The sequence below is a fragment of the Meles meles genome, chromosome 1, assembly GCF_922984935.1.
Source record: "Meles meles chromosome 1, mMelMel3.1 paternal haplotype, whole genome shotgun sequence".
In the NCBI taxonomy this organism is placed as follows: domain Eukaryota; kingdom Metazoa; phylum Chordata; class Mammalia; order Carnivora; family Mustelidae; genus Meles; species Meles meles.
The window spans coordinates 206,307,970-206,319,350 of record NC_060066.1 but is presented as its reverse complement, the minus strand read 5'-3'; the positions used below and the strand labels follow the sequence as shown (position 1 = coordinate 206,319,350).

Below are 11,381 nucleotides of genomic sequence, written 5' to 3'. Positions count from 1 at the left end.
TGGGCTGTTGTGCTCGCAGGTAGAAGGTGCCATGGGCGTGGTGGGAGATGGCTGAGATTTGCATATTTTCTCCACACAGCCCCTCCTCCAGTCCTGTGCCCATGGTGGGGGTTCCAAGGACAAGGCCCATGAGGGTCAATTCTGGGGACTCAGATGCTTGTAGAGATAGGGAAAACAAACAAACAAAACCAAAAAACAAATGGCCGGATAAACGTCAGTTTTGACAAGGAAGAACAAGAATCGTGGGGGGCGGGAGGGTGGCTGGAAGGATTCTTTCCCCAGCGCATGAAAAAAACTCCTCATTCTTTCAAAATTTTTCCACCCCATCCTCTCCCAGCCCCACCCCCAGAAGTGCTGCCCCCCCCCCATCCCAGCTTACTCTATTTGCTGCAACAGAGAGGGGTAGCGATTCCGGCGGGGCAGGGGGTTCTAACCTCTAAGCTTCTCCTGGTTCAGCGCCATCACCATCCCACCCCTCCTCCACGCACGCAGCCTAGAGCAAAGGAGAGTAGGAAGGAAAGACTCTCGAGTCTGCTCCTTCCTTGCTGGAAAACCGCGGGCTGTTTCTGGGCCCTCTGAGCCTCCGTTTCCGCATCTGTGAAATGGGCCTGCGGGAGAGGCTGCAGGGCGCGCGGCAGGGGGCGCTGTGATTCTCGGGGGCGTGTCTGGCACACCGCCCCCGCCCCTGTCCCCCACCGCGTCCACCTCCCCCCACGCCCGCCACGCCGCGCAGGCCACGCCCCTCACCGGCCTGGCGGCGTTGCCATGACGACGCGCGTACACAGGCCTGGCGGGCGCGCGGTGCCGGCCGCCGGCTGGAGACTCCGCGGGAGCGCGGCCAGGCGGCCTCGCCCGGGAGCTGGCCGGGCTCCTCCCGAGCCCGCCCGGGGTTTCGGCGGGGGACTGAGCGTGGGCTTCTCCCTCCGGCCAGGTGAGTGCGGCACGGAAGGAGGTAGCGGACGGACACCTGGGACGGGACCAGGTCGGCCCTGCGAAGTCAAGACCTTGGAGGGGAGGCGCGGCACCTGGGAACTCCTCTCCGATCCAGGCTTGGGTCTCCCGGAGCACCCCAGAGGAGATGCTCCAACACCAGCTCGTCCTCCCCAAAATGCAGGCCCCCGCCCCGCCTCCATAAGTAGCTTGTGTAGGAGCTTCAGGACCATCCTTGGCCAGTGGTGTACACAGCTGGGATTAGGAGAGGTGCCCTCCAGTTGCCTTGGTTTAGGGACAACACCCACCCAGTGGTCAGAGATCCCTTTACTTGACCTTACCTTCCTTGAGGAAACTGCAGCTCCCCCGCCACTGAAGACCTGTAGCCCAGAAAAGACATACTACTACTCTAGTCCAATTCTGAGCCTTCGAAGTGCTCAGGGGGTAGGCAGGTGATTTGCTCTGACTAGGCCTGGTGCTTCAGGGCAATAAGAGCGAATTTCCAGAGCTTAACACATTCAAATTACTTTCTACAGTGTTTTCAGGCAGGGGAGTGGATTGTGCAGGGCAAGTTTAAGATGGAGAGATACTGTGCAACCCAAAAACCCCAGGTAGCATTTAGGGTTTCCAAAAAGGATATCTAGGGTAGGCACTGAATGGGAAGATTCGTAGCCAGCTGGCTGCACAGATTTGCTTTGACGGGTCATTTGCATTTTCATTCATGCAGCAAATGTTTACTGAGCATCTACTATGTGTCAGACAAGGCTCCAGGTGCTGGAGATGGGGTGATGAACAAAACTGTGAGGAACCGCAAAGGGTCTGAGCTTTTTTTTTTTTTTTTAAGATTATTTATTCATTTATTTGACAGAGAGAGAATCACAGGTAGGGAGAGAAGCAGGCAGAGAGTGAGAGGGAAGCAGTCTCCCCGCCGAGCAGAGAGCTCAATGCGGGGCTCGACCCCAGGACACAGAGATCACAACCTGAGCCAAAGGCAGAGGCTTTAACCCACTGAGTCACCCAGGCGCCCCAAGGGTCTGAGCTTTTATCTTGCTTGCAAGCTAGGAAGTGAGCCTGGCCAGCTTACAGAGCCTCGCAGAAGACACGGGACAAAATTCACCGATGCTTTCACTCCATAATGGGTACAAACACAAAGCAACCATGAGGAATTGTCTCTTAATAGAAACAATACAGTTCTGGCTCTCCTGGAACATATATTTCAGTGAAAAGAAAACAAACAGCAAACACAACTAAACAGAGGAACCAGAAAATGTCAGAGACTGATGAGCACAAGGAAGGACACACAGCAGATGGCATATGCCAATAGTGACTAAAGGGTGCCTTTAGCTAGGGGGGTTGGGCGGTTGCCACACAGGGGGACATCTGAGCAGAGAGAAGGCATCAGCCTTGGGAACATCTTGGGGGGAGAGCTAAAAGTCAAGCATGCACATGATCCAAGTTCTGGGGTTTCGTTTAGTGGCGTTTCCTGTGGTTTTCCTGCAGAAGAGACATTTCTCCCAAGTTTGCATTCCAGATTAATCAGGCTTGAATGTGTTGCCTGATAACATGGTCCTCTGCCATTGAAGTGAGTAACTGAAGTGATTTGACAGCAATAAAGGATGGTTCTTTGGGAAGAGGAAACGTCTCTCCCTTTCTGTGAATGACACGAACTTAATAAAATGTATTTCTCATTACAGGAAAACAAATTTGTGACGTATCCATAGCTCTCAGAGTTTACAAGTATAAAATACACTATCTGGCTTGTTTTTATTTCTCTTACCCCCAGGCTGGGTCTTTTCTTCCTTTCAGAGGATGGAATCCAGGTGTCAAGGACTTTCTTACAAGTCCAAGGGTCAAGAGACAGTGCAATGCCCCCCGTAACCCCCCTCCCCGGCCGCCAGCCCATTCTGCCCCACCCAGCAGCAGTGAACATGTGGGAGGTTGAGCTGTCGGCCAGTCATGTAGCAGTTTCATGCAAAGGCTCAGAGCTGTCTCCCTGACCCTTGCTACTGTGTGTCCTTAACCTCTCTTGAGTCTCAGTCTGCCATCTGTAAAGTGGGACAGTACCAATACTTACCTCACAAGGTAAGGTAAGTTTTCCTCTCACAAGGAGGAAAAGAAACGATGTGTACAAAAGAATAGCATAGTGCCTGGTACTTAGGAGGGATTCAGTCACTGATGATGGAGATGCGGATGGAAAGCAGAACCAGGATGCCTGGGTGGCTCAGTGGTTAAGCATCTGCCTTCAGCTCAGGTCATGTTCCCAGGGTCCTGGGATCGAGCCCCACTTTGGGCTCCCTACTCAGCGGGAAGCCTGCTTCTCCCTCTCCCACTTCCCTTGCTTGTGTTCCCTCTCTCGCTGTGTCCCTCTCTCAAATAAATAAATAAAATCTTAAAAAAAAAAAAAAAAGAAAAGAAAAAGAAAAGCAGAATCAGATCCGAGACCCTCTATGACCACAACTAGATGGGCTTTGTTTTTATCTACTCCAACAGCTTCACATTTCAGTGACCTTTCTGTTGAAAGGAAAAGAGAGAGGCTTTGGCTCTTGGACACCGTGTTGAGATGGAGGCTGTCCTGCTGTGTACCTGGATGGATACCTCAAATCAGAAGTCAGGCATCATATGAATTATCAACACTTTGGAACCTACTGAAGTCCCTGAGATTTTTATATTTTAAAAAACCAGTATAGAACTTACTTTGGAATGCATCAAACTACAAAATGGATGGGTGCATGGGTAGACGGAGGGATGTGTGATACAGCAAACCGAACAAAATGTCAATTGTCGGATCTACGTGGTGGTTATAAAGGAGTTCACCGTCTACTTCTTTGGACTTTCCTGTGTATCTGACATTGTCATAAAAAAAAATGTTGGGTGAAAAAATGGGCAGGGTCCTGATCGTACGTCCAAGCTTGAGTCTTGATAGTTTGCCTTGCAAGGTTGCCCTTTTTCCCTTAATTATATGAAGAAATGGAGTGATTTACAAAGAAAGTGTCCTTTAAAGTCCATTCCCTCAATGACTGACTCAGCAGTTTCAGAAGCTTTGTAGAAGGCTTAGACTTCCTTGGGTCCGAGTTTGATAAGCCCAAGATTCGTAATAATAATTATAACAATAATAATAATAATGGGACAAATGTGTGGTCAGTGCATGGCGGTCACCACTCTAAATGCTTCACACATATGATTGTATTCCATCCTCACAGAACCCTTTGGGGTGCAGAGTATTTTTAACCCCATTTTACAGATGAGAAAACTGAGGCACAGAGAAAGAAGAAGTAACACACCCAAAGTCCCAGAGCTAGTGTGCGGTGGGTTAGGAGTATGGGACAGAATACTCGCTGTGTCAGATAACTAACCTTGTACTGAGCTTCATGGGAGGCGGACAGCGATTATCCGTGGAATTCAGGGTCATCGTTGGGTGGTTTCAGCTACTGGTGGTTTGGGCTCTGAGTTGTGTAAAAGATGTCTTCTCTGTGATGATCAGGACCAAGCTCATCTGCACTAGATGTCACTGTTTAAAAAGATAGTCTTAAAAATCTGCAGAAATTGTGATCACCCTGTAAAGTCCATCTATCCACTCCAACCTCTGCTGATTTCTCCTTTAAACATGATGGTGCATTCCATCCGTTCTAAATGTGATGCTGAACAATCAGAAGATCGCATTTTCCTAACAACGTTTTTTTCCCACAAACCTTCTCTAGGGAAAGCAGAGAGTATGAAAGCCTACCTAAAGAGCGCAGAAGGCTTTTTTGTCCTGAATAAAAGCACTACTGTTGGAAGGCATGAAGACTCAGACCTTGTTTTAGAGGTAAGGACTGGTCCCGCGCAGTCTCATCATCTCACCCCCTCCACACACCCCTGCTGTTCTGTGGACTTGAGTCTCTTTAAAAGCCCACCCTCTAGCTCACAGCCACATCTTCCCTCCACGTGAGACCTATAACCACCTGCGGAATGTACTGGTTCTCCCCAGCGTGTGTAGTGAAAATGAATATGAGATTAAGGGTGATGTGCCCTCTGTCCTTTGCTGATCATGAGTACAGATGCCCTACCTGTCATCCCCTCCCCCCAGCCAAATGGGGCCATGATGCTGATGCTTTGACCTTCACCAAGGGCCACCTGAAGTACTCAGCTTGAGCAATGGCCTCCCGCCCTTTCCAGAGGCTTTTGGAAACTGTTGTGACTTGTATCACATTTTGAGAATGTTATATAAATGGTATTATACCACATGCGACCTTTTGAGGTTGTTTTTTTTTTTTTTTTCTCACTCAACATAACGTCCTCGAGATCCATTTAGGTTTTTGGCCTGTTTCTTTTTTGTTGGGGAGTAATATTTCCATGGTGTAGATGTAACATTGTTTGTTTAACCATTCACATATTAGAGGACATTTTGATTGTTTCTAACCTGAGGTTCTAACAGATAAATCTACTTATGAACATTTGAGCGCAGGTTTCTGTGTAAATGCAAGTTTTTATTCCTCTGGGATAAATGTTCAGGAGTGTGATTTCTGGATCAGAGGGGAAGTGTATGGTTTCTAAAGAAACATGCCAGCCTGTTGTCCAGGGTAGCTGTACCATTTAACATCCCCACCAGCAAATGTATGGGACACGGTTTCTCTGCATCTTCACCAGCAACTGGTATTATCGCTGTTTTTTTATTTTAGCTGTTCTGGTGTGTCATGGTGCCTCTTCATGGTCTTCATTTGCATTTCTCCCATAGCTAGTGATGTTGTATATCTTTTCAGGGGCTTATCGGCTGTGTGCACATCCTCTTTGGTGAAATGTCCCTTCATGTCTTTTGCCCATTTTCTAATCACATTGTTTGGTTTTTCACTACTGAGTTTTGAGAGTTTTTTAAAAAATATTTTAGATATGTGTCCCTTTTCACATACAGAGCTTGCAGATCATTCCTCCTGGATGATCGCTTATCTTTTCATTCTCTTAACAGAATATTTCACAGGGCAGAAGTTTTAGATTTTGGTTAACTTCAGTTGATCATTTTTTTCTTTCATGAATCGTGCTTTTCATGTCCTGTCCGAGAATACATCACCGAGTCCTTGATCCAAGGGGTTTCTCATATGTTTTCTTCTAAAAGTTTTCTAGGTTTTGTGTTTAAATCTGTGAACCATTTTGAGTTCATTTTTATATATGACATGAGATTTAAGTCAAGGTTCTTTTTTATTGCATGTGGATGTATAGGTGTCCCAGCACCATTGGTTGAAAAGACTGTCCTTTCTCCACTGATTGCTTTTGGAGCTTTGTCAAAAACATTTAGGCATACTTGTGTGGGAGCTATTTCTGAGTTTCCTATATGTTTCATTGATCTATGTGTCTCTCCCTCTACCTATACAACACAGTCTTGATGACAGTAGTTATGTGAGTCTTCACACAAAAAGAGTGATTCCTTTCATTTTATCCTTCTTAAAAATTTTTTTTTCTTTTTACCTATTTTAGTTCTTTTGCCTTTCCACGTGAATTTTAGTATAAACCTGTCTATATATACAAAATATCTTGCTGGAATTTTGACAGGAATTATATTTAAGCCAATGTATCGGTGTGAGAAGAACTGATATCTTTACTCTGTTGGCTTCCAATCCATGAACATGGTATGTCTCTCCTTCTATTTAGGGGAGTCTTTGAATTCTTTAATAAATGTTCTGTAGTTTTTAGCATACCAGCTCTGTGCATATTTTGTTAAATATACACCTAAGTATTCATCTTTTTTAATGATTGTAAATGGTATTATATTTTTAATTTAGTGTCCACATGTTCATTGACAGTATCTAGAAATACAGTTGATTTTTGTATGCTTATGTGCTATCTTGCAACCATAACTAAACTTTCTAGAATTTTTTTTGTTTTTTTGTTTTGTTTTTAAGATTTTATTCATTCATTTGACAGAGCTTAGAGTGCACAAACAAGGGGAACTGTGGAGGGAGAAGGAGGGAGAAGCAGGCCCTCCCCCAGCAGGGAGCCTGATGTGGGGCTCAGTCCCAGGACCCTAGGATCATGATCTGAGCCAGAGGCAGATGCTTAACTGACTGAGCCACCCAGGTGCCCCAGAAAGCTTTTATAGGTTATTAGGATTTTACACATAAACAATCATGCCATCTGCAAATAAAAACTTGTATTTCTCCTTTCAGAAAAGGAGATTTTTTTTTAAGATTTTATTTATTTGACAGAGATCACAATTAGGCAGAGAGGCAGGCAGAGAGAGAGGAGGAAGCAGACTCCCTGCTGAGCAGAGAGCCTAATGTGGGGCTCGATTCCCAGGACCCTGAGATTATGACCTGAGCCAAAGGCAGAGGCCTTAACCCACTGAGCCACCCAGGCGCCCCAGAAAAGGAGATCTTAATACCCTTAATTTCCTTTTTCTTGCTGTAATGCACTAGCTGGAACATCCAGTGCTCTGCAGTGATCAAAGCAGTATAAACCAGTATTAATTGCTTATTCCTAATTTTCTGAGTTTATCAGAAACTCTCAAATTTGAAAATAACCCAGTGGACCAGCCCTTCAGGTTCTTATCCATGGTGTGGCCTCCCTACAAGGAAGGACACAGAAATCTCTGTTCAGTGCACAAAGTGGGGGAAAAGAAAAAGAATTGGATATTCTTCTTTATCACAGCCAGGGACAGGTTTTAGGTAGCCTTCTTCATGGCTGGCCAAAGTAGAAACAGAGATCTGTGTTTCAAACTTGAGTATGACATTAGAAAACTGTAGGCTTCGGAGAGGGACAGACCTGGGTTCGAATCTCATTAGGTCACCGGCTGGCTGTGTGACTCCAAGCAAATTCCTTGATTTCTCTGAGCTCATGTTCCCTGTCTCTAAGCCACTGACCTCAGAGGGTTGTTGTAAGGCTTAAGTGAGAAAGGTATACAAAGTGCCTGGCACAGGATTCTAAGTAATGACACCATGATTGTTAACAGGGGCTCATGAAACAGAGATTGGGAAGAATCCTTAAGTACGCACAGGATTAAAATGGGAACCACAGATATTAACAAGCTGTTTGGAAAAAAGGAACTGATGAGGACAATTTTTATATAGACGGAAATCGAGTTGCATTCACTGTATAAAAATAATTGACTGCCTACTGCTCCTCAGACTTGGTTTAAGAAGTAAGTCACCCCCGCCAGCCACAGTCACATTGATTTATGAAGCAATCGGCTGTGTTTCCAGAAGCACAAGCTCACATTGGCTCCCTAGAGGACGGATGACAGGTGAATTGCCAAATGTTTTGTGAACAGACTTTTGATGGGTGCTTCTGTCTTCTCTTAGACAAATCCTCTTCCCAAAGCTTAAATGGATTTGGGAGTGGAGATTTGCTTAAAAAGGGTTGCGGGGACGCAGGCCCATTTTGAAAAATTGAAACTTGTGGATGTGTCAACATTTTCTAGTTCTGTAAAACAAGACAAGGTGAAAATTGCTTCTCTGCTGACTTCCTTGGGCTTTTCTGATGAGAGGAATCCCCCTTGATTAGCTATGAGGCACGCTGAGGACTAATTCAACAGCCAATTTATAGTTTATGTTATTTGTACCACGGGAGGTCATTTCACTAAATAAAGTTCAGAAATACATATTAATAAAAAGTCATCTTCAAAGTTACCCAGCAGTTATGTCTAGCAAATAAAAAGGATTGTTTCATTTACCCAAGTAAATCCTAAAGAAGAGACAGTCTTATTTCCGGAGATTCACACTCACTGGCAAGGCGGATGGATTGTTCTGATTGTTGATGTCATCAGATTTTGACACTGTTCACTTTTTCCGATAATGGAAGGTCATCACATGCTTCTTTTTAAAAAATGGGAGAAAGTACAGTATAAGGAAGAAAACAAAGTCCCTCGTAATCACTGGGCTCAGGGAAAAATCAATATTGATTTTGCAGGGGTTTGCCCTGCAGATTTCTTTCTCTATCCTGTAAGGAGTTTGCTTCTCTCACGGCAAATGGAAGCCTGTTTTCGCCAGGCTAGCTTTCACAGTTTTTATCACTCATTCCTTCCACAAATATTTATCTGGAACCTCAGCACTGAGGCAAGCCTGGGGATAATGCAATGGTAGAATAAGTCATGGTCCCTGTAGTCAGAAAGCTGCCAGGAGAGAGACACGTAAGTCAAAGAATCCCACGAAGACATGTATGGTTCTCTTCATGTTGGAGCTCTAAAGGAAAGGAATATAGAGGATAAGGGAGATTTAACAAGACAGGAGGAAAGGGGAATGGCATGTGCAAAGACCCTGGGGTGGAAAAGCATATTATGAGCCCAAGGGCCTGAGAGAAAAACAGATGTGTCCAGAAGAGTGGTAAGGGAGAGAACTTAAGAGATGAGTAGGCCTCCTTCGGTCACCATATCTGAAGGGCATGGGAAGAAACTGAGGAATTTTAAGCAAGGGAGGAGACATGCCTTTTGATTTTGAAATGACCATTCTGGCTGTCTCTTGTAGACTCGCAATCAGGACCTCTGTTCAGGGGCACCTGGGTGGCTCAGTCAGGTAAGCGTCTGCCTTCAGCTCAGGTCACGATTTCAGGGTCCTGGGACTGAGCCCCGTGTGGGGCTCCCTGCTCAGCGGGGAGCCTGCTTCTTCCTCACCTCCCCATTTGTGCTCTCTTTTGCTATCTCTGTCTCCCTCTCAAATAAATAAATTTAATTTTTTTTTAAGAAGAGTTCTGTTCAGAATCTCCCCTCTCCCATTTTCCACAGCTTGAATGCCCCAGCCTTGCTCATCTAAGACATAAACCTTGTGAATTTTAACTTGTATGATCAGTTGTGGCTTGTGAACTGTAATTTTTAGAGTTAGATGTGGCTGTTATTTCAACCCCACTGAGAAAGGGGCTCAGTTCTTCCAGAATGAAGAAATACTACAAGCCAATGATTGTAGAATTTTCCATCTGTATCAGAGTGTTTGTTAAACGTGAACCCCTAGACATTCTGACCCAGTGGGTTCTGGGTAGGGAACAGGAATCTCGCTCCTTATGCGCAGGTGGGGACCAGGGTCCCATGGAGATGCTTCCAGGACGATGCCTTGAGGACCCTTCCTCCCTCTTCTTGACCACCCATGTTTCTTCCCTCCTGATGTTGTGGGAGCCCCTTTCGGGGGTGGGGGGGGCGGTGCATATATTTCAATAGACTCTGTTTTGAGTGAAAGAGAAGCGAGAGTTCCACAGTGGAGAGCTGACGCCCTCGCCCCTCCCCAAGAACTCAACTGGGCCACACTGGAGAGATCTGGAAACCTCTCAGACCCTTCGAGGGTTTCCAAATCCCCTGGAAGACTGAGCTACAGGACAGCCCAAGTCAGCACAGCGCTGTGGTGGGGACGAAGGATAAAAATGACCTGCTTATCTGGCCTGGGCACACAACGCCCTTACCAGCTGGCTGCTTTCTGGCTAGAACAGTCTAGCGCGTGGCAGTCGCTTCTCAGGTGGGATCTGAGGGTCGTGGAACAAGACTGGCCCAGCAGACACACCAGCACCCATACAGCCAGATGACTCTTGTCCCTTTGCCTGGCACCTGCCGGTTCTGAGCTGTCACTTAGAAAAGACCCATCAGAGCCCATGCCATTGTCTTGTTTATCATTATTAAACAAGGCTGCCGTGATTGTCCCGTTATTTTCATCACTTCATAGACGTGTGGGTACATCTGGGTACAGGAAGACCGGGGCCTGGAGGCAGGGCAGTCACTGCCCGTCCATCTGCTGTTCTCATTCCCTCTTCACCTGAGTTGTGCTCCCACTGGCTCCTCCCTTTGCTCTGCTGCTCCAGGATTCACCTACCTGGTCTCCTGAGTCCCAGGGGAACTTTCCTCTTTGCCTTTTCGAGAACTGGTAGCTGGAACTCAGGGCTGATCTCATTGGTCACTTCCTACCGCAGCAACTTTAAATTCTTTTTTAAGATTTTATTTATTTGTCAGAGAGATGGAGCATAAGCAGGGGGAGCGGCAGGCAGAGGGAGAAGCAGGCTCCCCGCTGAGCAGGAAGCCCGATGTGGGGCTCGATCCCAGGACCCCAGGATCATGACCTGAGCCAAAGGCAGATGCTTAACCCACTGAGCCACCCCACTGTCCCCCTCCTGCAGCAACTGATGAGCCTACTTTCCCTCCAGCAGGTGGAGAACTTCCAACGGGGGGTGGGGGGAATTTATAGAAAGTGGCTGATCCCGTGTTACTTGCTTTTTTTCTTAAGACGGTAAAATACACAGAACACATTTTCCATCTTAACCATTCTTCGGTGTACAGGTCAGTGGCATCATTCAATACCGTCACCTTGGGCAGCCATCACCACCTCCCTCCCCAGAGCCCTTCGTCCTACAAAGCCCCTGTACCCACTCGACAACCATCCCCGGTGCCCCTCCGCCAGCCCCTGCCCCCCACCCTTCCGTCTTCTGTCTCTATGAATTTGACTCCTCTAGGTACCTCCTGTAAGTAGAATCACGCAGTGTTTGTCCAACACTGACTTCACTCAGCATCATGT

General features: G+C 46.5%; 1 protein-coding gene across 1 annotated transcript in view; it reads left to right on the top strand.

Moving 5' to 3' along the window:
• The first annotated feature begins 843 nt into the window (after positions 1-843).
• Positions 844-11,381, top strand: part of FHAD1 (forkhead associated phosphopeptide binding domain 1) — a 125,638-nt gene continuing 115,100 nt past the window's right edge. The window contains exons 1-2 of the mRNA XM_045979202.1: positions 844-931; positions 4,629-4,735. Of these exons, the coding sequence (XP_045835158.1) occupies positions 4,643-4,735 (93 nt within the window). The 5' untranslated portion in view covers positions 844-931; positions 4,629-4,642. The remainder of the gene's footprint in view (positions 932-4,628; positions 4,736-11,381) is intronic.